The sequence below is a fragment of the Pezoporus flaviventris genome, unplaced genomic scaffold, assembly GCF_033815535.1.
Source record: "Pezoporus flaviventris isolate CSIRO_AGI_PZ_B2104156 unplaced genomic scaffold, CSIRO_AGI_Pfla_v1 ptg000007l, whole genome shotgun sequence".
Taxonomy (NCBI): domain Eukaryota; kingdom Metazoa; phylum Chordata; class Aves; order Psittaciformes; family Psittacidae; genus Pezoporus; species Pezoporus flaviventris.
The window spans coordinates 62,131,344-62,158,676 of record NW_026892555.1 but is presented as its reverse complement, the minus strand read 5'-3'; the positions used below and the strand labels follow the sequence as shown (position 1 = coordinate 62,158,676).

The following is a 27,333-nucleotide window of genomic DNA, read 5'->3' as shown; positions in this document are numbered from 1 at the left end:
AAAGAACATCCAGGGAAAAGATGGGAGTGTAATTGCGAATAAATGCTTTGTAATATGCTCCAATCTGAATATGTTGCTTACGGTATGGACTTGCTCACATGAATCATGATGTGGAAATACTTTATTGAATAATGGGATACTCAGGTTTTTCAATTAACATTTTTGTTCATTTTTCTCACTGCTTCAAATGGTTGTTGTACATCTTCCTGTAAAACAGCTTTTTGTACATCAGAATTTCTTACAAATCTTTGGGGAGTTCTGTATTTCATGTTTTCTTAACCCTTGCTCCTCTAGACTAAATGATTGTCTGGGGAAGGATTATCTTTATTTGTGCTTTCCTATCATCTACTATTCTGGGCCCCCAAACTTTGTGGGGACTTACATGTGAATGTTTTCATATAAATCATGTAAGGTCCAACCAAAGGAGCCTTGACAGGCTTGAGAGGTGGGCCAATGCCAACCTCATGAAGTTCAACCAAGTCAAGTGCAAGGTTCTACATCTGGGTTGGAGCAATCCCAGGCACAGCTACAGGGTGGGCAGAGAAGAGATTCAGAGCAGCCCTGTGGAGAAGGACTTGGGGGTGTTGGTTGATGAGAAAATGAACATGAGCTGGCTTCAGTGTGCGCTTGCAGCCCAGAAAGCCAACTGTATCCTGGGCTGCATCAAAAGGCGCGTGACCAGCAGGTCGAAGGAGGTGATTCTGCCCCTCTACTCTGCTCTTGTGAGACACCACTTGCAAACCGCGTGCAGTTCTGGTGCCTCCAACATAAGAAGGACACAGAACTGCTGGAGCAAGTCCAGAGGAGGGCCACGAAGATGATCAGGGTGCTGGAGCACCTCCTATATGAAGACAGGCTGAGAAAGTTAGGGCTGGTCAGCCTGGAGAAAAGAAGGCTGCATGACCTCATAGCAGCCTTCTAGTATCTGAAGGGGGCCTATAGGGATGCTGGGGAGAGACTCTTCATTAGGGACTATAGTGCTAGGACAAAGGGGAATGGGTTTAAACTTAAATAGGGGAAGTACAGGTTAGATACAGGGAAGAAGTTCTTTACTGTGAGAGGGTGGTGAGGCACTGGAATGGGTTGCCCAAGGAAGCTGTGAACGCTCCATCGTTGGCAGTGTTCAAGGCCAAGCTGGATGATGTCTTGGGTGACATGGTTTACTGTGTGGTGTCACTGTCAACGGCAGGGGGTTGGAACTAGATGATCTCAAGGTCCTTTCCAACCCTAACTATTCTATGATTCTATGTCTATCATCCCTCACTGACAGCAAAGGCAAGAAACACAGCACTAACAAGCAGAACAGAACAAAACAGAACAGTGCTCCAAAACAGGAATGATTCCCTTGAACTGCTTCCCACCCCATGTGAAGGAAAAGAGGGAGAGTCTTAGTCCTTCTAGCTAGAGAGAGGCTGGAACACTCAAGGAAGCTGCTATGCCATCAAGTACTGCAAAGGGAGACAGAGGGAGACTTTGTCAATGGACTGGCTGGTTCACTACATTTGAAGAGCTTTATGAATTGTTAAAAAGCTCTTGTTCTCAGAATGACTCCAGGTGGAAAGCACACAGCACTAGCAGCAGCAGGAGACTCCTAGTTTGGTATTCTACTTGAATACAGGGTGGGCCTGGAAAAGAAAGGACAAGCACAATGGCTTCTGAGGAAGAAGTCACCTTCTTTCCAACTTCTTATGGGTCAAGGCTGGAGGGCCAGTCTACAACCATTCTCTCAATCAGCCAGCCAGATCGAAAATCTACTGTTCTTCATAAGCAAAGAGCTCAGTGGTCCTTTTGCTACTTACTTCATTTTCACATCTTCTAGGAAGAATAAGTTATGAACTGTTTTAACTAGTTTGTTGGTTTTTTTTTCCTAAGCCCCAGCATAACAATCCAGCCAATATCTGTCAATCATCTTTTGTCTCAATAGCAGAGAGCAACTCCAACCTTTGTCTTTGTTTGGGAAATGGTAGACAGGAAGAGATAGAAAACAAAATAAACATTATAACCTCATGTTTAAAGCTGTTACATTTTCTCAGGAACACCCAACGTAAGCATACCTAGAGTACCTTAAATTTCAAAAGTATGTTATGGTATTCTGAGAGGGGAAAAATCTGTTGACATTTTAGAACACTGTGCATGTCTGACAGTTAAACAAATCAGAACTACCTACAAATGAACAATTTAGTTTTCCCCTTGGTGGACTCTACCACTGTTTCTCTAAACATTAAGAGTCAAAGTGTGCTCACTATCAGCCAGGCAGCTATCCTGTCACTCACTGTACATTCACATTAAAAAACCCTCTTTCCAGTGTGCATTACTCATTAATGTGCTCAATCAGACTGACTCTGCCTATGTTCTAAGGTGAATTAGGAAAGGGTCTGTTAAAAGATGATACAGGCCATTCTTTTGTGATGGTCTGCAGTTTTCTCTCCCAATACATTTTCTTTTTATTTAGCACTTCCATTTTTATCCTGTGTTCTTCTTCAGCCATCTCACACTCTCTTTCTATTTGCTGTATTTTTGCCACATGAACTTCATTCATTTGGATTAACTGTAGTTGCAAAATTGACATTTGCTGATGATGTTCTTCCTCATGCATCTTTTTCAGAGCACTTTCCTGAGATGCTTTACTTCTGTAGTTCTTATCTGCTGCTATTCTGACATCAGAACACGAAGGCTCAGATTGGGAGGTACCTTCACATACTGGGAAATGTACCAGCTCTTTGTCTTCATCACAAAGTTCTCTATTTGAGACAACAAATGACTCTGCAAAACAGAAGAGGAAAAAAGCATTTTAGTATTCCTCCTCCCTCAGGAAACACAAGCCTGTGATAGCATAGTTAGTAGTGTATGCATCTAAACTTAGTGCTTCTGTGCCATAGTACAGGAGTCACTGCATTCTGTTACAGAATATTAAGGGCACAGTGGTCTGACTGAACCACTCCGGACTCTGTTGACAGACCTCCACCCATGGCTGTAACAGGAGCTCAGAATACTAAAGTGAACACAGACATTTATAAGTGAACGCCTAAATTTAAGTGGCTGAGCCTGGAGCTGAAGCTTAAGGCAGCTGTTTAAGCTAAATCTGTGAGTGACTCAGATCTTTTATGAAAGATCTGAGTGTCAGGTAAAGAGCTGTATCAACACGAATAGCAAGAGGCTGAGGGAATATGAGGAAGAATACTACTTATTCCTTCCTTATCACTACCGCACACGTTGCAAACACAGTGGTGAATATTTTTAGGAAAAAATGACACTTTTCTAACTTTGTGACAGTTCTACCAATTCTTCTGAAATAAAAGAAACAACTCATGGAATAAAAAAGTTACCATTGCCAGTAAGGGTCTCAAAATACACTCCTTTACAAATCCTGACGGCTACTTATAGTAAATACAATTAGGAAAGGGATGTTGTAAGAAAGTTATCTACCAATGTAGTTACTGTTGTCTTTTGAGCAAAAACAGTCTTCTATGTGTGATCCTGACATAATAAAGTTTGTGAGAAACCACTGTAGCCACCCTCCCTTTCTGGTTTTGGATTATTCCTTCTCTGTGTGCTTGCCAAGCAAAGAATGTAGTGCTGACCTTTTGTAGAAAGGCCATTCTCCAATGTGGACTGCAGTGTGAAATACGGCTCTACGTATTCTAAAAGTCCTGGAAAACAAAGGAAGGAAGATCTACAGGGAGCTCAGTGTGTATCATTCACCTGCCCTCGATGCAGGTGAGGCTGCGTGGTGCGGCCGGCGGGCTGCTGGTGGAGCTGGGCAGGAGCGGGGCCGCCGCGCTGCCGGCATGCCTGCTCTAAAGGCGGACCGGCTCGACACCACACCTCACCCACTACACCCAGCAGACGGACGGCGGCGTCCCCGCCGTGGCGCAGCTCATCCTGGCCGCCCCGTGAGTACCACAGTCCTGTCTGCCTGAGGGGCGCAGAGAGACCCCGCCACGCCGCCTGGAGCGGGCGGGCTTCTCGCTTCCCCGGGTGCAAGGAAATACCGGAGTCGGGTGGTCCTTTGTTGCTTCCCCGTCGAAGGGAGATGCAGTGGAAGTCTGATGAGGAGCGGCTGAAGGAACGGGGGTTGTTTAGTCTGGAGAAGGCTCAGGGAGGACTATCGCCCTCTACAACTACCTGAAAGGAGGCTGTAGTAAGGTGGTGGTGAGTCTCTTCTCCCAAATAACAAGTGATAGAATAAGCGGTAATGGCCTCAAGCTGTGCTGGGGGAGGTTTAAGATTGGATATTAGGGAAAATTTCTTTACTGGAAAGGGTGTTCAGGCATTGGAACAGTCTGTGTTCAAAAACCTGTGTAGATAAGGCCCGTAGTGACATGGTTTAGTGGCGGCCTTGGCAGTGCTGGGGGAATGGTTGGGCTTGATCTTAAAGGTCATTTCCAACCTAGTTGATTCTGTATGTCAAAAACTGATGAAAAAGAATTGAGTAAAACCTCACTTTAACTCCTGGGGGCCTAGGGAAATACACAGTCTTATAATATCATAGCTCTGAAATTACTCTTCTATAACCAGCAGTTGCAGCTAAGTGGAGAGATTAGACTCCTGAAAGCAAATCCATGGCAAAATCACATAGAAAACAATACTACTTGCAACATTACAGTAACATTTATACCTTGACTAGAAGCATCAGGCTGATATTCAGAATCTTCTGGTGGGCTCTGCAAAAAGTACATTTGCTCAGGCATTATGCTGGCAATCTTCTCTTTCCCTATGATGTGAGAACTTATAAGTGGACTAACACTTCTTTTTACCTTCTCCCGCCTTTCATGTGCCATTATCTTTTTTGTCCGTGCCTTGATATTTTCCCAGCATTTCTTTAACTGTTTGAAGTCTCGCAGTGATACACTGGGCTGCGAATTATATTCATGAGCTAGTGCTTGCCAGGTACGTTGCTTCAGAGCAATAGTTCTTGCATCACTTTTTTTACACTCAAGCACATATTTGTATTTTTCAACTAATGCAAGCAGCACACTCTTCTCCACTTCTGAGAAGTATTTAGCAGGCTTTATTATTTCGTTTTGCATTTTCTATTGTTTCTCCAAGAAGCCAAAAATCCTATGAAGACAAGGTTGAAAGCAAAAAACAAACAAATTAGACTGGTTACAATATCAGGAAACCGTGTTTCAACAAATAACACCTAAACATAGCTTCTGCTTCTAATACACTTCATTTTCTAGAATAGCTTGTGAGTAGTTCTAGAGAACATAACGAAATATTTAGGTAAGACATAGTGTAATTATAAGCTATTTTCTATTACCATTTTAGAAGCTACACAGTCAAGAGTATACCATAATGAGAATCTTCTTCTTTGTTACAATTTATCTTGATACCAAATACACAGTATCCAATTTAATTAGTAACTTCTTTTTAATAACTTGTGTTCCTGCTCATTGCACTTTTTTACACCCAGAGTTCTCAAAGCCCTGAACTGTAGAACAAGTTCTGAAATCCATCACTTTATAGCCTCAGGTTTAAGTCTGAAGCCACCTTCAGCATGTGTGTGTTTCCTTTCATACAGAAAGGACCCTCTTCTGCCCTTGCTGACTGCATATAACTTCTCCCCTCCCTCCATTGTACTTGAAAGTTGTATAAGAAATGATAGTAGGAAGTTCTATTTTTAAAGTCTCCTGTTGGTTTGGTTCTCCCTTCTGCTCAGCCCTCCGTGACTGACATGCAATAGGCAGCAGGATCTTGACTGGTTGCGAGACATGAATTAATTACAGAAACTAACCACTCTGAAGGTACAGGTCCTTCGCCCTTCACTGCTGACTCAGTGTGTGGCACTCTTCCTTATGCTTGCACTGCTGGTCCCTCTCCGGAATTAACAACCAGGCTAAAAAGAGTTCTGGCCTCACTCAATACAGCCACTTCCATATTACTTACACCATGTTAACAACTGCGTAAGTCCCAGACTTACTCAGTCAGTAAGAAAAGGGTAGATGATATCTGGAAATTCTTAGGAAAAAATAAAAAAAAAATGAAGAGTGCTTCCTTGAATTATTAACATACGATTGTGCTGTAAAATGTAGCTTTTATTCTATCTTTCCACAATTCTTTCCCCATTCCATCCTACTATAACTGTGTATCCCAAATTACTTTCACATTTTGTACAGAAACTTGTGGATAATTATGTAGAAAATGGGGAAAAGCAAAGCTATCTCAGGTCATATTTCTTCTGGTTTTAATCATAAAACTCAGAGATGAAACATATGTGGTAACTGGACCATAATGCTCACAGTCTCGGACTCCCCAAAAAGAATCTTCCCAAAATGTATTTTGCCCATTGTTTCCACTACTTCCCTCACAACGTTACTTGAAGATGCAATAGATACCGCTATGAAATTTCCTCCTTCCAATATTAGTTTTTACTTAACTGCACTGCACCATCACTCTCTTCATACCATCCTTGCAACTCCTTTCCTCCAAATGTCTTGATACTTAGTTATTTCCACTTGCTTCTGTGAAAGTGACTACTTATATTTACAAAGAAAGCTAACAGACAAGCTGACATCAAAATGAGAACCCAACTCTGACATATCAGAACAGAAGCTTTCTCAAGTAGCCCATAACATGTGACAAACCCCAGCAAAACAAAGGAGTCAAAGAATAGAAGAGGCAGTAGGACAAAGTCCAGAATAGCAAAACTGTAACAAAGTGAATAGAAATAAGTAATAGTCCGAGTTTACATTAATTATGTTAAGTCAGTAGCAGTAGCTAAGTTGACCCCTACTGAAAAAGCAGCAAACACTAAGTTTGTACTTTCTGCCACTGCTCAACTAGGTAATCACCAGTGACCATGTACTGACCAGACAGCAGCACCTGTGCAGTTCCTGGCTAGTCACAGTTCTGTTGTCTCTTACCAAAAGCAGGTGTCATGAGGATATGGGAGAGCTGGGATCAGCAGACAGGATTTAGGGGCAAAGGGAAAGATTCATAGAAAACCAGAGTTTATTATCTGCACTGTTCATAGAACAGCTTGCTTATTTTCTTACAAGAAAGAAAAAGCTGGAAGAAGGAAAAGAGCTGGGTCCCTGTGGAAGGAACTGGCTCTCTGATCAAGCATTTCCTCCATCACACTATATCAAGTTATTTATTATCCTCTGTGAAAACTTAATCACCCCACATATTGGTGACAGGAATTCTTAAACACCTATAATATCACAGAACAAAGTAAGTGTATGTAAAAAACTTGAAAGTCTCACATACCAATTATAATGTCTAGGTCTAACAGAAGAGAACATCTGCTTCAGAAAGTCCTTAAATAGAAAAATAAATTTTCAAGCTAGCCAAAAAGTCAGAAAATGGACATCCTAGCAGGAGATGATGAAAACCAGGAACTCTGCTCAATGAAACAGCTCCCAAAGCATGCAAAATAGGAGAGACCTATAACGAAATAGACTCTATTTACTAATCTATTTCACCATTGTATGGTAAATGTACTTACTGTACCATTTCAAACCATTGAGCTGCTTTGGACAGCTGCTGAAACGAATTTTTTTTGGACTAAATATTGATGGTTCAACCTGTCTTAACAGGTTTCACTGACAAACAGGATGGAAAGCAGTCCCACCAGCAAGTCATAAGGTTCAACAGCTTATGACCCTGAGACAAGGAGGCATAAAAGCACAAAATGTAATCAGTTCTAAGTAATGGTAAGTTTGATGGCTTTGTAATGGAAAATAACTGCAGTGCTTGAAGGTAGTTGACATAGTTTTCAGTCCTTAGGACCCTTAGTACAAAAAGTGTAAGAAAAGCAGAATAGAAAAACAGAACCTGGGGATGGGGAGCATCTGGGACTAGCAGATGTCCAGGATGGGAGCAGTTAAACTAACTGATAAGTAGAAGGATGGGATGATTGCTATGTCTGTAATGTTAATTAAGCTGGTGCTTCAAAGACTGATAGAAGTTATAAAGACTGTTGGAAGAAGTAAATGGCCCTCAAAGACCACCATCACTTTCTGGAAGATGATGTAATTCATGTGTAGCCTCATGAATATGTATGTCGGCCCAGTGACTATATAAGGATGGCCTGTGTAGCAATACGGTGATACACGTTAGGAGGAGCTATCTCCCATGCTTTCTGGCGCCGCAATAAAGAATACCTGCTTGTCAACTTGAAACTTTGTTGGAGAGTTTGTTCCTGGAGTTTTCTCCAAATCAACAATCATACTGGGAATTCTGGATTTGAGGTGCTAAATATTTAGTTAAGCAGACTGGCAGAGATCAAGTGATACCAGTAAATATTTAAAGCATTTCCAAATATGAATTCATATATATTTACAACCTATGTACTAGAAGAAAAGCTCATCTTTCATGGATGGAGCCACACCAAACCCTTAAGTATCACTTTCATACCACACTATCATTTATTGCTATTATTTTTTACTGTGGTATAATGAGAGACTGATCTGAAATCAGACTCCACTTTCCATTGTCTCAAAGATTGGTATGAGAAGCTGAGATGGAATTCCACCAATCCATTGTCTCAGAGATGGGTGGGAGGAGTTGAGATAAGTCCACTACGTGGGAGAAGGGTGTGAGGAGCTGAAATGGGACTCCACCATCCATTGCCTGAGGGATGAGTGGGAAAGAGCTAAGACCCTTGTCCATTGGTGTGAAGAATTGTCCATTATCCCACACAACATGCAGTTGAAGAGCTGGCTGCAAGACCAAGGGAACTGGTCTACCAGAAACATGTAATATATGACATGAAGAAGAGAGGTACTCCCCCCCAACTCATTATAAAAGGGGCAAAACGTAATTACGAAGAGGAGCCATTGCCACGAGGATGACTCTAGAACGATACCTCCATGAGGACACCCACCTCCAAAGACTACTACAGACTCTCTGGGGACACTGTGCTCCAACAGCGACTACAAACCCTGCAGAACTCCCACCACATATGACAACGGTGCCCTGGAACACCGCTGAATCCACAGTGGTGACTCTCTCTGCACCCCAAATTCTTGCTTCATTTCCATCCTTTTTCCAATGTGTCCTATCACTATCCCCTTTATCACAATAATTTCTCTTTTTTATAATAATTGTCTTTTTGCAACAAACCAACTCAACAATTACAGTACTTGACCTTGTTTAAGTCTTAATTTCACTCTTGGGAACATGAACTGAAACAGGGTCTGGCACTGCAGTTTTCTCCAATTGGACCCTGACAGGTATCATCTAAGATCCCAATTCATAAGCTTAAATACTGTACATTTAAGAAAAGAAACGTAGATCCTACTCTGAGAAGAATACAATATATCAGTCTTTCCTTCCCCTACATTCCTATTATTTTTCCTACACATACAACACTGCACATGTGTCTTTTCCACGAAAAAGCCAGGACTCTGACCTAGGATGCATAAAAGAACTCAAGAACAAGTGAAAGCAGTTTAATGCACTTACTACACAGAAGAAATGAGTTCTTGAAGATGTTTTTCAAGCTCTTACATGCTTAGCCTGCTTGCTTCAATACATTAAGCCCATTCTCAATTGCTGCACAGAAAGCACTCTGAGATGCCAGCGAACTTAGAATACTGAGAAGTTGCAGCAAAACACCACCATGTATTTATATTCACCTCTTTCTCTTTATACATATCAATCACCTTCTCCTATGCAGAATATGAGAAAAGGCTCTCATAAAGCTACTCACCTGGGTCATTTGCCGAGGTGAGTGGCTCCAGAGAGGAGACTTCAATCCCAGAGAGAGGGAAAACACTGCTTCCAGGAGCCTCACTTCCGAGCAGTGAGAGCCACCAAGGGAGCCTCGAGCCCTCCATGAGCCTTGCCCACGTGCCGGCAGCTCCGCTGAGGCAAGCAGGGACTCACAGGGGGCCGTGCCAGGAGGGACAGCACCGCCCTGAGAGGGGAAAACGCGGCCCATGGAGCTTGAGCGGCCCAGAGCATGGGGAGCAGAGCGGGCAAAGGTGAGGCGCGGTAGTCAGGGAGCCACAGACCAGACTCACCTCTGTGCAGGGCAGGGTCTTGGAGTATTCTCCTGGAAGGCGTGTTAAGGCACATGAAAAACAACAAGGTGCTTGGTGACAGCCAGCATGGCTTCACTAAGGGGAAATCCTGCCTGACCAATTTGGTGGCCTTCTATGATGGGGCTATGGAACTGATGGACAGGGGCAGAGCAGTTGATGTCATCTACCTGGGCTTGTGTAAAGCGTTCGACACTGTCCCACACAACATCCTTGTCTCTAAATTGGAGAGACATCAATTTGATGGATGGACCACTCACTGGATAAAGAACTGGCTGGATGGCTGCACACAAAGAGTTGTGGTCAATGGCTCAGTGTCCAGCTGGAGACCAGTAACGAGTGGTGTCCCTCAGGGATTGGCATTGGGACTGGTCTTGTTCAACGACTTTGTCGGTGACATGGGACAGTGGGATTGAGTGCGCCCTCAGCAAGTTTGCCGATGACACCAAGCTGTGTGGTTCAGTCAATACACTGGAGGGAAGGAATGCCATCCAGAGGGACCTTGACACGCTTATGAGGTGGGCTGATGCCAACCTCATGAAGTTTAACCATGCCAAGTGCAAGGTCCTACACCTGGGTCGGAGCAACCCCAGGCACAGCTACAGGTTGGGCAGAGAAGAGATTCAGAGCAGCCCTGCAGAGAAGGACTTGGAGGTGCTGGTCGATGAGAAAATGAACATGAGCCGGCAGTGTGCACTTGCAGCCCAGAAAGCCAACCGTATCCTGGGCTGCATCAAAAGGAGCGTGACCAGCAGGTCGAAGGAGGTGATCCTGCCCCTTTACTCTGCTCTCATGAGACCTCACTTGGAGTACTGTGTGCAGTTCTGGTGTCCTCAACATAAAAAGGACATGCAACTGTTGGAACAAGTCCAGAGAAGAGCCATGAGGATGATCAGGGAGCAGGAGCACCTCTCGTATGAAGACAGACTGAGAAAGTTGGGGCTATTCAGCCTGGAGAAGAGAAGGCTGCATGGAGACCTCACAGCAGCCTTCCAGTATCTGAATGGGGCCTATAAGGATGCTGGGGAGGGACTCTTCATCAGGGACTGTAGTAACAGGACAAGGGGGAAATGGATTTTAACTAAAAGAGGGGACGTTCAGGTTAGATATAAGGAAGAAGTTCTTTACTGTGAGGGTGGTGAGGCACTGGAATGGGTTGCCAAAGGATGTTGTGAACACCCCATCCCTGGTGATGTTCAAGGCTAGGTTGGACAGAGTCTTGGGTGACATGGTTTAGTGTGAGGTGTCCCTGCCCATGACAGGGGAGCTGGAACTAGATGATCTTAAGGTCCTTTCCAACCCTAACTGTTCTATGATTCTATCTTAAAGTCCTTTCTAACCCAAACCATTTTATGATTCTAAGCCGAAACAATTTCCATTTTAAGGCTAAAAGATCCTTCCATGACATATGCCCAGGATATAAATCAGTATGTAGGAAGCTGTGCTGAAATGAAAGCTCAGTGTCTACCAGTTATGCAGGAAACGAGATTGATTTGGGAATGTGTAGGCACATGAGAACAGTTGTGTAGTAAATTCTAAAAAATAAAGAATGGGAGGCTTCTCCCACTCTTACAGGTGCCCAAGCTCTAAGATATGCACAGTAAGAAAGTACTTTATCCCAGATGTCTTCTCCTGGCATAGCTCAATTCACAACTTGCCTTATAACAAATCACTGTCCAAAGTACTTGCTCTCTCACACAAACTCTTACTGCTTTAAAATAACAATAATATCTCTCAACTCCTTATTTTTACTTTGAAATGTTGTGTGGCATTCTTCTTTTAACGACTATAAGGGATGTGCTGTGGTCTCCTGGAAAAATATCTTGGAAAAAAAGATTACACAAGTGAAGCAGAGCAGATGCTCATAGCTGCGTTATATATATGTATTATTTTGCTTGCACACACCTAAACATGCACCTAAACTCAAACCAGTGCAAAGAAGTCCGTGTAGGGGGAAAAAAACAAATCACTTCAGATGGCCATGTGTGAGCATTTTTAGTCCCTGAAGTATTGTTTAGGTATAAGAAATGTGAAGCTATGATGGAAGACTTAACCTAAATGTGAAGTTCACACTAACTGAACCCAGAGAAAACAGTTTGCTAGCAAACTGTGGTGACTTATGGTATGAAAGCAGAATTAATTTACCAAAGGCAAAAGGATTAGTACAAGAATTAGTTAAGGATTGAGAAAAAAAAACAAAAAAGAAGATTTATTTATCTAAGTTAAACTACAGATGAAGCTTTAAGCATAGTCAGTAGTTAACAGCACTAAAAATCATAATTCTGCCCTTTACATCCAGTGTTTGAGGGTGGAAAAAAGACATGGAAATGCAGTGACCCAAACCAGTCACAACAACAGGTTTATATTTCATTTGAATGCTAGAACCAGCAGTAAACAGTGTTCTCCCTCCTCAAATGTTAGGTTTTCCTCACAGAGCTTCCATCAGAGCATTCCAGGCCTGACCCTGTCTACCTCGAGACTTGAAATCACTAGGTAATTAGGTGCATATTACAAGTATGAATGGGATCTATATGGCAATTGTGTTACATATAATCAGATAACACACCCCCCCCCCCCCCCCCCCAAACCTCTTTGGATGTTTTCCACTCCCTCCGTTTTAACATAAATTAATAGTTATAATGCATCATCCAGCAAATGAACAAAATAATCTATTAGTAAAAAAATAACAGTACTTCGCTTTAATTTCTCCCGGCAAATTTCACGGACATACACAGGCAAATGTATTTTTTAAAGGTACGTATAATATTATATTACATACACATGCACGTAGCTTATTTTAAGCCGGTCATCCCGCTACCTATGGAGGGCATCCAAAGCAGTTTGTGCAGAGAAAGGTAATGGACGCAGGTTGTTATTTGCAATGACTGTCTGAAATTGATCAAAAATAGGCATAAACAGGAATCCTACCAGACTCTCCTGCACCCGAACTTCTCCCACATTAACTCGAGCTGGGTTCTGTTTCCTCGCTAGCTCCTCCTGAACGAGAAAGCAAAGCAGGTCCCGGCTCCACAAAGGCGGCCGCTCCTCCCAGGGCGGGCATACAGGCTGCGGCGCGGGCTCAGGGACATCTGCCGCGGCAGGGGAACGGCCGGCGGCCGCGCTGACTCCCGGCGACCGCGGAGCGGGGACAACCCCACCCTGCAGCACCCGCCTTCTCCGTGCTCCGAACAAAGCGCCGCCGAGAGCTGCTACCGCCGGCTCGGATCGGCTCGGTTCAGCTTCCCTCCTCTCCTCTCCTCCCCCCGCTGGCGGCCGGGCCTGCCTGCCTCACCTCCTCGCCGGCAGGTCGCTGGCGCTCCTTCAGCTCCCCGCAAACCCCGCGATGGATTTCCGCCTCTTCAGAGCACAGGCGGTGCAGCACCGGCCTCTCCCGCCGTGCCGCGGGAAGGAAAGGCCCCGGGAGACCCTGTGCCCCCAGGTGCAGAGGAGCTGGCCCGCGGGGTGTGTGCCTGGTGTGGTGTGCGTGCTCCGGGGAGCGATGTGCGATCACCCGCCAGCCGCCAGGAAGGGGGTGGGCAGCCCCGTTTGCACCTGACGCGGCCCGCGGGCGGAGCTCCCGGGCCGCACGTCTCTAGCGCGGCACCCCACACCTCCTAGTGCGGAGCGGGTGGGGATCTCTGACCGCGCCCGTCCCGGTGGGGAGGCAGAAGGCGCCAGCTCGGGCTTTACCTCCGACAGTGCCCGCCGGAGCGTGAGCGCCAGCGCCCCCAGTGGCACATGGGGCTGATGGAGGCGGGTCGTGGGTGCTGCGCTGAGGGGTGGCTCCCCCGTCCCCTCCTTCCCTCTGAGCTCCCGGTTCTCGTTGCCGTCCCGTCCCCGGGGCCTGGGCTCTCGCGTCCCTTCCGCGCCGTGCGTGACGCAGTTCCTGCCCGCCCGGTACGCCCCGGGCCCCGCTGCCGGCGGCGGTGGTGGTTGGGCACCTTGGCGGCGGGTGGCCGTGCGGGCTGTCCCTCAGCCCCTCACCTCCGCGGGTGCCTGAGGAGGAGCGGGGAGTCGCGGGCTGGCGGTAAGAGGCCGGTGCGGTGGCGGCGTGAGGGGGAGCAGCGGTGGCCGCTGGGTGCCGGCTCCATCCGGCTGCTGCCCGCTGCAGGGCTGGGGTGAGCAGGGTGCAGCGACGGCCCCTATCTTCTCCTCGGTTCCTTGCCCGAGCAGGTGCTCGTCCCCTCACCGGCAGATCTGGCGGGATCGGTAGGGCCGCTGCGGGCGGCGTGCTGGGCCAGCTCCAAGGATGGGACAGGGGCCGAGGCGCTTCTTCAGCGCTTGTATTCGCGGGCCTTCATTCGCTTGTATTCGCTTTGCCCTTCTTCCCGCCCGACCCTGCCCCACTCCAGGGTGGGAGCGTACTTTTCTTCACAGCCCACATCGTGTTCCTTTTCCAAAGGCGGACTTTGGGCTCTGCATGCCTGGCTGTATGTCATCTGTTCCAGTCCATGCTCCGCGCCTTTCAATCCCAGGAAAGAAAAGGGAAGCTTGAAATAGTTCCAAATAGTTTTGTTTTGGGGCTTGTGTAATCTTCTGGTGGCTTTGTCTTCCCTGAGGGAAACTCTGGGAGAAGATTGTTTCTTCCGTGTTGTATTTTTCCTCTAAATTAAAAATATGATCGTTGGCCTGGAGATTTAAACATTAAATGCAACTGCAAGCGAGGCACAAATTAAAATTGGCATAGACATGACCCTTAAATAGGTGGAGCAAGAATATGAGTGGTTTTCTGAATTTAAAACAATAGCTTGCAATCCTTTTTTCTATTTTCCTAGGGTTGCCTCATCATCTAAAGATCAAATATGGACACTAATGCTGAGATAAAGAAGCAAGTAAACTCCTTTTACTGCAATGTTAAGTATTCCTCACTGAAAATTGTAACTAATACAAAGTAATTTTGGTAGAACAAAGTTCGACTAAATCAAGTGTGAACTTTATTACTATTATTATTATTATTTTCCTTGAGTGAAATTGATAAATAGCACTAGAATTGATCTCACTTTGCTTTTTTGGTCATGTTTTACTTGGATGTGTGCCAGGAACTAACTTACTAAATGGAAATTAATGTTACTATTATGTTTCTAAATAAAGGTGTTATTTTAAAGTAGAAGATTAAACTGCAGCTTCTGGTCAGAGTTAATATCCTAATTTATGTTCCTGGGTTTATCACTGTTGCTTTTTAGCATCTTGGGGTGTTTTTAGAGGAGGAGAAAATATTTGGGCTGCCTTTGTTCATTCACATAAATTTAAACCTAATCTGCTCCTGTTCTGAGCCAGCCCAGGCATAAACCATCTGTGATTAGAAAACTTCACATGCATGTGAGTGAGGCAGGCCCCAAACTAATCAGAGTAAGTGTGTGAGAATGGATGCAGCACTAAGGAGAACTGGCTCATCGCAGGCCGGTGTACTGGTGTGTCACAATTATACTGAGCCCCTGGTTCAGATTTGGTTGATAGTGTGTGAGGAAGATCTTGGATCTATTTTTACTTATCAACACAAAAATATGCTATAAGAGAGCCACAGGGTTCTGGAGACTCTGAGATTTTTGTGTGATGTGGAGATTCCTTTTCATTCCACTGTCTTGGAGCCTTATAGAGAAAAGTTCTAGAAGCTGCTTTAGTTTGTCTTTGGAGAAACAGTACTTTTTCAAATTTACGTATACTGACATGTCTATAGCAGATTTGTTTTGGTTTGACATTAGAGGTATTTTTTTCTGTTGCTTTTGTGCAGTGCTAGAAATACTTCTTTTTATCCTAGGTTTGCAAAATCTGGTGTGCTTCTGCATTAAACTTGCAGACTCACTTCTTAGGATTCAAACACAAGGCGGTAAGATCCGTTTTTGAATACAACTTTTGTCAGATTTTACAGATTTATTTAACAATAGAATATGTGTTTGAAATCTAACCTTTAATGTAGTGTTAAAGCATGCAATTTCAGATACTTACCTAGTTTTGTTACTTTACTGTTTACTGCAATAAACTAGAACTTAGTTTTGTGCATCATAAAATGTTACAACTTTGTGTCTCATTCTGGATTAGTAAATACAATACATGAGAATATGTGGCAGTTAATAAATGCAGAATGGACTTCCTGAAACTGTAGGCAATCTAGGAAAAATGTTGCATGTTTCTTTCAAGTTTCATGTAATTATCTAATTGTGTGAACTGATCTGTGGTGCTGGTGCTAATCTCATTTATTTTATAAACGATAAAATGTTTGCATTGTTAGTTTTTGATTCTTTAAGTGTCTGTCTTCTTTGTTGGCTGATAACTTGATAATTTAGGTTGAAGAAGTACTGAAAGCTCATGGCATTGGTAAGTACAAGATTTTTTTTCTTCCTGCTCTGTTCTGTACATGTGCCTTTCTCCCTGCCCCAATGTAGGAGTTCATGAAACAAACAAGAAAAAGGCTTTCTGGAGACTTGTGCTTTAAGACCTGTCTAGTGTCCTTTAATGACATAACGACCTAATCCTACAGAAATCTATCAATAATATGATAAGAGGTATGCAAAACTACAATACTACAAATCACCTTAATTAAACTTTTGAGAAACCTTAAAGAATTCAAGACTCTAGAGACCTTTAAGATTTAAATATCTCAAGGTTCTCCATCCCCAGCTGTATCATATGCTGTGTGTGGATAGAAAAAGGTATTTGACTGGAGAGGGGATAACTGCTGACCTTTTTCAAAAGGCAGCAGGGTTCTAGGCTGTGTCAAGTCCCCTGATGGGCAGTGTATGGGCCAGCAGTTTAAGTACCTCGAGTTCATTGGATTTAAACTAAATTGCTGCAATGTACTGGATTAAAGTAGCCCTGAAATTTATGAAATTAAACTTTGTTCATTATAGAATAAAAGATATTTGTGCAGTAGCGAATGAGTCAGGTATTCCCCTTGTTGCAGGTCGTCTTCTGTATAAACTATATTGCAGCCAGAATTACTTTCAATTTAAACCACTGTTTAATAATATAATTTTGTGATGTGTGTTGGAATCTGTGTTGTGTGATAACTAGTGTCTTGATTGGTCTTCCTCTCTGCCTGCTTCGTCAAATTGCCTGACATTAAATACCTTTGCTACTGTTTGGTGTAAATGTCTTTAGTCTGTTTTTTGAACATCTCATAGCACATTCAAAACTAAACGTAGCTTACTTTTCTTGTGTCAACAAAAGCTCAAACTTTGCTTTAAAAAAAATCCATCATAACAAATTGGTTTCTGTACTTATCATTTAATTTCCGCTTCTGTTTTTTTTTATTTAGTTAATGGCTCAGGGGAGCAAGTGAAAATACCTGTGAAACTTCCTGATTATGGTAAGAAAAAAGAAATTGGAAGACACAAAATGTTTTGAGGTACAATGTTACAAGTGATATCTAGACCTTAGTAGGTGTCATGGTTTAAGGATAGGACCCAGGACAGTAGGTCATTGGGAATTCATTTATGTTCATTGTATTTTTTATCTGCAGCAGTATTTTGTGATAATACTTAAAAAGAGTATTTGCAAACAAAATGCTATAGAGAAGAGTGAAAATAGGATTGGGGCGGGGATAATGTTTCTCAGTAGCTGACTTTTGTGATGTGGGGCCATCTATGAGCCACGGGTTCACTTGAATGTCAGTTTCTCAGCATATTTTCTCTAGGCCAAAGGTTCCACTCAGGAGTGTGTTTCATTTTGGAGGGGTTTTGTTATGTGACTTTAGACCACGAAGACTGATTTATAGATGATAATGTGGGATTACATAAAATTATTTTTTTTTTTAGGTGGTTTTAGAGCTAATCTTATCAGATCTACTGCAATGGGTCTGCAATGATGCTTTGTAAACATGGTGCTTCTGGTCATTACTTCAGATGTATATGCTGAATTTTGATGTTCTCAGTTCTTGTATTTCTTCTAGGGTTTTTTGAACTGCTTCCTGCAGTTCTGAATCTCATGATTTTTAACTGCATCTCTGCTATATTCTTAAGTACTATAAAACAGAATAATTCAACAAGGATAACTTTTAAGTCATGCACTTGGGATGGATTAACCCTAGCCAGTGGGAAAGACAGGACGCAAAATGGCTGGAATTTGTTTGCTGGAAAGGAGCTGGGGGTCCTGGCAGATAACAAGCTAAACACAAGTAGAGTAGCTTGACATCAAGGAAGGCTAACAGCAATCTGAGCTGTGCTAACAAGGGTATAGCCACTAGGTCAAAGGAATTATTATTTCCCTGCTCTTAGTTAGGCCATATTTAGAATATTGTGTCTAGTTTTGTGCTATGGCAGGCTAGAAAGCTATTGATGAAATTAGGTGAGTTCAGTGGAGAGCTGCCAAGATAGTCTGGGGGCTGAAGCTCTTGCACTGTGAGGAGAGGCTAAGGTAATTTGGCTTGTTCAGCCTTGAGAAGAAAACATCTCAGGGGGACTAACTGTAGCCCTCAGGGGAAGTTGCTATGAAGGCAAAATCAGGTTCTTGGCAGGAACATAAGTCTGAGTTTCCTACTTGACATAAAGTTCTTTTTCACTGTGAGGGCAGCCAGACATCGGAGCAGGTTGCCCAGAGAGACGGGGAATCGCTGTATTCAGAGGTTTTTAAGACCCAGGTGGACAAAGCCCTGTGCAACCAGTTCAGCATTCAGTGTCAACCCTGCTTTGAGCAGAATATTTGGCTTCAGTCCACTAAATTGTTCTGTGACTCTATACATAATCACTTTAGTAAGTTCTGCTATGTATATGTAAAAGTTGATTTATCTCTCATCATCATTAGCTGTGCTAGATCTGGAAAGAATTGTGTAGGATAAAGTGTGACTTCAGGATTTGCATTTCTTTATTTTCTAGAAACAACATTATCCTGAGATAGCAGAAGCTGGTGAAGTTAAGGGTAAAGGCTCCGAACTGAACAGAAAAGTTAAGCAACTTGCATTAACAATTGAGAAGAAAGAAGGACGCAAACAAATAAAGGTACCTTTCTTTAAGAATTCCAGAATTAAGAATTCCAGTTTTATATTTACTGAGAACATAAAGAAAGTAATTTCTGTTATGGTGGGCATATGTGCTTTGGATGGTAGGAAAATCTTGCTTTTTAAATCTTTATTACAAGTGCTTTTAATTGTCGTAATTCTTCCAGGATTATTTTGGAAACAATTTCCCATTGGTCACTGCCATCATTAAGTATTTCTCTTGTTTGAAATAATACTCATGCTGCCTGTGTCTACAGAAATATGACTCTAGAGTACAAAAATAACACAAAATATTCATATTAATATTTTACCCACAGCTGTGTGTGCGTGCATAAAATAACTTGTTTCATTGTTGCTAGGAAACCACCTTTATGACTTTTGGAATTAGTTTGTGCTTTGTTAACAGCCTATGGCAATTCTCAGAAAAAACAGGTAAAAATTCTGTTAGTCCAGAGGGGAGTGTGGGAATTTGCAGAAGGATGTGAGGTTATCAGCAATGGCATGGGATCACAGGAGCACCATGAGCTTAAATTCCTGGGAAGAGCTGCACACGTAGAAGCATGTTCTTTTGAATACATCTTCATAATTTTTTCTGTTGATATTTACCCCACAAAAGTATTTAGAAATGTTTACCACCTTTTATCTGGACAGGATGGCAAAGTTTGTTATTGAGGTGTACCTTACCACTCTGATTCATAAGCTTACTCAGGGGCTTAGTGTTCCTTATGGTATACATCAAATTTGTTTTCTCCATCAATTTCAGTGTCTGACAACATCCTGCTTGTTAAGCAATGTTTCATGGCATGGTCTCTTAATGTGCATTGGCTATGTCTTGTTTCAACACAGAGTTCACAGTGTTACTGTGTTGAAGCTCAGTATGTCATGCTTATCTGAAAGAAGACCCATATACTGTCACAGTGAGGCTGAAGGATAAGAGCCTGTGCTGATCCTACTCTCTTTCGATTAAAAAAAAAAAAAAAAAGAAGTATGGGAATGTTGAAAGATCAAGTCTGTCTTCTAGAATGAATGCTCTTGAAGGGAGAGATTTCAGATCATCAAATTCAGTCTGCATATTCTTCATTTTTAACCCCTGCTTAAAAAGAAAACCAAATCTGAGTATTGGCAACAACTTTTTCTTTTGATCTGCTTAAATCAGTTCTTCTTGACTCAAGACTGTATATTTTACTTGAGATTTATCTTCATGTAGATGGAATTCATTATTTCTATGCTGTTTTGTAGACAGTTTTGTTTTTCTGGGAAGTTTCACTGCATCCATAGCAAATCCATCCTCAATTTAAGGAGCTTTTAAATAGATTATGCATTATGTGATCTAATTTCACTGATATATTTTCTGAAACCAGCTATTTGAGGTTTTGTTGGGGTTTTTTGTTAGCTCTAACAACAACTTAATAGTAGCAACTGACTTACTGACTTGTCAAATATCCATTCAGGGATTGACACGTGTTTAACCTGCTGGTCATATATCCTTAAAAATATAAACATTTAACTCTGATGAAATACATATGGAATAATTTTATCCATAAAATAACTAACATAAATGGGTTTTATTTTTAGATTGTTACAGATGCTCCAGTAATGAGGAGGAGATGGCAAGAATGTAAGTGTGCTCAGTGGGATGTAAATTGTACGTTTCTAATTTGGGTAAATTCCCTTTGATCTAAATCAGCTTGATTTAATGGTAAGTTGAAAGATTTGGTCAGTAATTGTATGTGCTTATATTCTAAGCTGCATTTTGTACAGCTTAAATTGAAAATCTGATGGATGAAGAAGTTCTTCCACAGGCAACGTAACTGAAGACATCTGGTTTATATGGCTTTGTTCTGTCTCCCTCTTTCCATTCTCGGGATCCTTTACCAATGCTTTTTTTAATCTAGTAACTGCCGTAGTCCCTACAGTGCCAAATACTCATGAGTATATTGGTAAACTGGACAAAAAAAGCAGGTTGGAACTCTGTGTGTGTATTTAATTTGCGCTCCAGAAAGCCAGACAGAATTCTTAAAGCATTATCTGTGAGACTTCTCCACTCAGTTTAACCTTTCAAAACTTATCGTAGTACAGTGTCATCCAGATGTACAGTCAGTACAATTGTGTGCTATTTTAGGAAATGGCTAAAAATTGCTAGAAGACTCTCGTTCTCAGACCTGCATGAAAAATGGTTTGAATTAAAACTAATGTACTTAATTCTAGTGTATATTAGTATATAAATAAGGTCTTACAATAGCTCAATAGAAGTTATAGGAAGATTACTTCTATAATGATCTAAATTAGTAGTGTCATACCCTAAAGAGGAAGAATATAAATTTGGAACCTAGCAAACTGTTTTGAAATGTGAAATCCTATTCAAATTATGTTTCTTGACTTACTTCTTGGTTGCTTACCACTCTGATTCATAAGCTTACTCAGGGGCTTAGTGTTCCTTATGGTATACATCAAATTTGTTTTCTCCATCAATTTCAGTGTCTGACAACATCCTGCTTGTTAAGCAATGTTTCATGGCATGGTCTCTTAATGTGCATTGGCTATGTCTTGTTTCAACACAGAGTTCACAATGTTACTGTGTTGAAGCTCAGTATGTCATGCTTATCTGAAAGAAGACCCATATACTGTCACATTTTGCATTTAGTTATGCGCAATATTTTATATTTGCATTATGTGCATATTTATGTGCAAATTATGTTAATGTATTTTTAATATTGACATCTTTTAAGAAATTTATGTGTGCAATTGTGCAAGGGTATCAAATATTTAAAACTTTGTTATTAATGGTTACTTCATATTTAATATGCTCCCCCATAATAATGCTTATAAATTTATTCTAAATGCTTGTAACTAACAGTGCACAGAAAGAATTAGTTGAAACTGAAGTGCAGTTTTAGACCACTGCTCTACCAAGGTAAATCCATTGTGCTACATTTCAAGCATATTTTTGGATCCTGATGCAGATGACAGCCCTTCAAAAGCTAAAGTTCAGCATGTGGATACATCACTTAGTAATGAAGAAAAAAAAGGCTGTAAAGTAAAGGATGGAAGAATGCCAGACCCTATTCTAGGTAGGAGAGTGCATTTTTTATTCTTTTTTTTTAACTTTCACTAATGCATCAATTATTTACTCTGTGCCTGTTTATAGCTTCTATAAATATGTTCTTCTATAGAATGTGAATTTGCACAATGTGCAGATGGGGTGCCTGTGGCAGAGAAAAGGATAATCCCAGTGTTTCATAGAAACACAGAATCATAGAAAAAAGAATACTTTAAAGTATTGGAAAACCATTACTAAATATACTGGTTTTATTGTTTTAGATGGAAGGAATGTTCAAGAGAAGCAGGAAAAAAGTCGGAAAGAACAGGCAAAACCAGATGAGAAGTTTGAACTTAATAGAGATATTGAAAGCAGCAAAGGCAACATGGATGAAGAGGGCAGCAAAGACTACAACTCAGAAAAGTAAGCAAACAAAAAGTCTACCCCCCAAAACCCCTTTAAATTTAATCAAAGGAAAATGTTGTAGATGGTAACTGTCTACATTGGATTTGCAAGGGTATGCTGTGAGGAAAAAGTGTATAATAGTAAAATGTTTGTCCTCTGAAATTGTGCTCAGCTGCAAACTCCTCAGCAGAAAACGTACATGTAAAGTGACCTCAGATTTTGCTCTAGATGCAACTAGTTTTTATATTTAACTGTGTATCCTTAAGGTATAATCCTCATGTATTGCAAGTTCAAAAAGAATGTTCCAGCGTGGTTTAAAAACCCCTCTGTTATGGATTCATTTCAGATAATTAGGGTGGTACGTGAACTGATTTTAGAGGGAAAAGATAATCAGTAAATAGCTGTAACAATTGGAGTCCGTCTTTACAAAAGATTTTGTGGAGAAACAATAACAAGTATTGTGTGCAGTCCTAAACTGGTGAAACTGTGCTTGCTGCTTGTAAACATCTTTAGAAATAACAGTATTGTGAATTTAGTTAAAACTATCAGCCTTTGTGTGAGGGTGATATCTCCCAACACCAATCATCTTTGTGCAGCACAAGGAACCACAGGGAAGCATTGAGTAAGGGAAGTACACACATCAACCTAAAGATTTTTGTTCCAACAATTAGTTCTTTGGATTTGCTATAATAACATTCTCTTAAAATGTTTCTTAACTTTTAATCAGTACTATCTCTCCCAGACATGGAGGGCTAACACCTTTTGCTTGTTTGCTGCTACCTGATAAAAGTGGAAATTTACCAAAAGCTTACAGCTTCTACTACCAGTGTCAAACTTTTTTCTTAATTCTGGGTTTTAGAATTTATATGCTAGCTAATCATGCTAAAAAAATCCCCAAACCTTATAGATAATTTTTACAATGATATCTGGGACCACTAGGATTTTTGCAAGGAAATAATATGTAACCTTTGAGGGTGTGTCAGAACTACTGTAGTAGTGCGGCAGGAATTTAAACTGATAATCAGTTATTGACTGATTATTTAGCTCAACCAACTGTATGCTTTTTTATTTATTCATTCTATCTTAAGGTATGAGACCACTAAACTATTGCAGGAAGACAATGAGGAAATTGAGGTAATGTTTTCCCATTAATGGGTTGCTCCAGTTTACAAATAGTTGGGGAAATAATTACTTTTCTGTATGATTGGCATCATGTTTGCTTTTGCTTATTCAAACTAATATTATTGACAATAAATTAGCTGCAAGTTACTAAGCAAAACTGTCAAGAACAAGTTCCTTCTTTGTCACGAAAACACATGTACAAATTTCATAGAAGCACACACAATTTAATTAGAGCAAGAATCTAGAATAACCATAATAATAATTACTGCTTAATTTTAGTTATAATTACTGCACATAATAGATCTCTGAACTTTTTTTTTTTAATTGAACGGCAAGAACTTACAGCAAATCCTGGAGAATTCACTAGTCAAGAAGAACTATTGAGTTATTTGGTGAGTGTTAAATCTTGCAATGTATTTTGGGTGGGGGTGGGGGTGGAGGAATAATCACAGAATTACTAAATTTACAATGTAGCAGTTAACAAAAGCCAAAATGTAGGCAGTCTGTTAATCTAACAACATGTTTTGTCGGACGGCAGGATTCACAATGTTGTCCCAAAAGTGGGATTGTTACGTGGAGTGCAAAATGCCAATATACAAACAGAGCTGAGGTATTTTATTGTCAGCTTTTTTTTTTTTTTTTTAAAGCTACATTATGTGTTTCTGTTATTGGATGCAACAAGTTTCTTATGCAGTGGGAAGTGATATTACAAGTATCTTGTTTTGGACTTGCTGTTCATATCTTGGAATAATTCCACTTGTTCAATAATTATCTATGCTGTATGCTTTTTTATTTGTGAAAATCAGTATGTCCAGCTTTGTCATTAAAATAATTGTATTTCTTTTATTACCTGATAGCAAAGATATCCTTACCCAAGTTTAATCATCTTTTTCCACCTAGTTTTTGACAAAATCTTATTTAAATATAAGTTGTGTGATCCAGGAGCGATAAATACTAATGGTGTTAAGAACATAATCCTTGTTACGCTGTTACATATAAACTTAATTATAGCTTTTAATTACTTTTTTCTATTGTCTAGAGTGTTGGAAAGTGTTTGTTTCTAATCCAGAAGACTTTGAATTGGTAGGACAGACCTGTAGTTCTGTTATGTTGTGCCCAGTGGAAGTGTTTTCAGCAGAACTTTGTTAGTATAGGCAAGAGGATGATGCATATAGTACTCTCTGTGAGGGCTGTTGGTTCTACAACTTTTTCCCCTACTAGAGCTTCAGAGTTTCAAAGACTGCTTTTTCCTTAGGCATTTTGAGAAGAAAAAGGTTCAGTATAAGGCGAGGCACAGAGTCATATATTTTTAAATTCAGCAGTGTTCTTTTTGCTCCTTTCCAGAGAAATGGGTTATAGATTTATTGCCTCAGGGAAGTTGTACAGTTTCATTTATATGCAGGTATTGGGTATCTTGGGAATAGGTACTTCCCTTACATAAGGAAAAGCGTTTTACTGTAGGGATTTCCAGGCATATTCTTGGGTTGTTCCTCTTCAAAGGAATATATTGGGTAGCTGCAGTTTCCTTTGTGAATATCCTCTTCCATTCCACCTCCCTAACCCTAGTTGATGGGATTAAAAGTAAAAGCTGTATCTGCTTTGTAGATAGGGACATAAAAAATGAGGTTTCTGCAGGTTTTGTTTGTACATGGTGATACTTGAAAAATACATTCTGTGCTGTTTTGTTTTCCTAGCAAAGTTTTGAGATACTGAATGAAGATGATGCTTCATTTATCCTAAAAGTTACACAGACTTACAGATGCACTGGTGGAATATCATCAGCAGGCTGCATCGAACAAAGTAAAGTGGATTTTGGTTTGGTTTTGTTCTACTAATCTGTAGATTTCTTAGGTTTCTGTGATTATGCATTTTTACTATTACAGATAGTTTAATTAAAATTGCTGTTAAGACTGTATTGTAAGTTTTGCCTATTAAATACTCAAATTTTTGGAGTGATGATAGGATAAACGTAAGCTTTTCTGTTGAAGAGTCTTAATGCTTTCTGTTCAAATGTGCTTGCTTTTGTTTTTAGGTTTTCTTTTTTAATAGAAGCTAAAAATCTTCTTGTCTCTTCTCTGCATAGTTTTCCTTACATCTAAGTTCTTCTGCTATTTTTGTCCCTTTTCAATTCTAACTCCAGCTTTTCTCATCTCTGCTGACCTCCCTGACACTCTTGTTCTGTATCTCATTTCCATTCCCAGCCTTCACTTCATTCACCACATAATCAAGCATCTTTTTAATACCATTTTTGATCCTACTCTTTGAACTGTTTCGTTTAAGGTTTCTTTCTTCCTCCACTATTAGAAAACAAGTTTTTCCCCACTGCAAGGGTTGCCACCTAGGTTCCCTATTCCTCCAGTTCACATTTGGTTATAACATAATCTCTGCAGTTTCCATTCCTGGAATTACTGTTTGCTCATTCCCCTGTTGTCAACAGGGATGGGAGGCACTTTCCTCATGTTGGTCATCTATTCAACATTTTTGTCATAGGAAACATTGTTCCTTATCCCTCCCAGCATTTCTTGCAGAATTGTCAGAGTTGAAGAGACTTCTCATTGACCACAACAACTACTTCTGCTGTTAAAGCTTACCATTTAAGTAAAAAAGTAGATAAAAAGCTGAGGTGGAAAATGCCAAATGAGGGTAAGGACCAGCCAACAACCTGGAGAGAATCAGAGAGGTGACACTTCAAGAAAAAAAAAACCGAACCACTGGTTTATAGTTCTTTTGTCTTCAAGAACATTTCTTAGTTCAGGATTTATTATAAAGTTTATCTTTGTTCCCCATATTCCATCTTTGCTTGATTGTTTTCTTTCTGCCCCAAAAGTAGTACTTACTCCATGCCTTAGTTCTCATGTACTGCTTTTTACTTCCCGGTTAAGCTTACTTTCATGTTATTCCTGTTGTTTTTTCCATCTAGGATTTTGCTGGTTTATTCATATGGAAAGAAGCCTGCTAGTTGTAGAAAAATAAAATGTTTTTCCCACATTGTTGGGGTGTTTTGGTTTTGTTTTTTTTTTTGTTGTGTGGTTTTTTTTTTTTTTTTTGTATTCTAAACTGTTCTCATTCAGCTGGTAATTCTTTAACTAAGTCTTTTATTCTGAGTGTAAAATACTTCCTTTTTAGATCTGACAGGTTGAGAATTAAGCTCTATAAAGTGTCACTTCTTGGCCTTAATACAGTGCTTTTTCAGATGCAGAGACATACTGTGAGCAGTGTATACATAGAAGTTCATTACCAGGTTTATGATTTTCAAAGAAATACTTGATTTTCAGATTTGGTGGAAATACTGGTCTTTATTTGGTTTGTGATCATTAGAAATGTAGTAGCTCATCATTTCAAGAGCTTGTCTTGCTGAAATTTGGAACACAATTTTTCTTCCAAACTCATAGGACCTCTTGGATACTGAACATAATGGAGAAGCAGCATTGGAATATTCCACAGAACAGTCTGACCTGACTTCAGCAGATATTAGTGACTCTGACACAGGTAATGTTAGCTTTGCAATCTTGCATGTGCTTTAATCTCAACACTGAACCTTGCATAGGTTTTAGTAAGCCTTTTTTTCCTGCTTCTCTGAAAGCAGAGCTTAAGAGCAGAATAAAACCAGGGTCAAGTAGAATAAATGAATCGTTTTGGGTTTGTTTTTCCCAACCACTACAAATGTTAGAAAGGGCAGACTATTCAAAAACATTCATCCTACTTAGCTGTCGGATTTAGGGAGGAATTGAATTAGTATCAACTCTGAATTTCTTCTGTCCAGAGGCAACTGTTTCTAATGAGGCTTTCAGAGTGTCAGTGGGTTTGTTTTTTTTTGGTTTTGGGGGGCTTTTTTACCCCAAAGC

At 40.9% G+C, this 27,333-nt stretch overlaps 1 protein-coding gene across 4 annotated transcripts; it reads right to left on the bottom strand.

The window, feature by feature from the left end:
- Positions 1–1,990: 1,990 nt before the first annotated feature.
- On the bottom strand, positions 1,991–14,012 carry MSANTD3 (Myb/SANT DNA binding domain containing 3). Of its 4 annotated transcripts, XM_061448981.1 has the most exons (4): positions 13,282–14,012; positions 4,758–5,061; positions 4,619–4,664; positions 1,991–2,763 (listed from the first exon to the last, which is right to left on the bottom strand). In XM_061448981.1, exons 2-4 carry the CDS (start codon positions 5,028–5,030, stop codon positions 2,354–2,356), a joined length of 729 nt encoding a protein of 242 aa, XP_061304965.1. In that variant the 5' UTR covers positions 5,031–5,061; positions 13,282–14,012; the 3' UTR covers positions 1,991–2,353. The 4 variants fall into 4 exon arrangements, with proteins under 4 accessions (XP_061304965.1, XP_061304962.1, XP_061304963.1 ...); XM_061448978.1 differs by having other exon boundaries at positions 4,619–5,061; XM_061448979.1 differs by having other exon boundaries at positions 4,619–5,061; positions 13,680–14,012.
- Between the last annotated feature and the right edge of the window lie 13,321 nt (positions 14,013–27,333).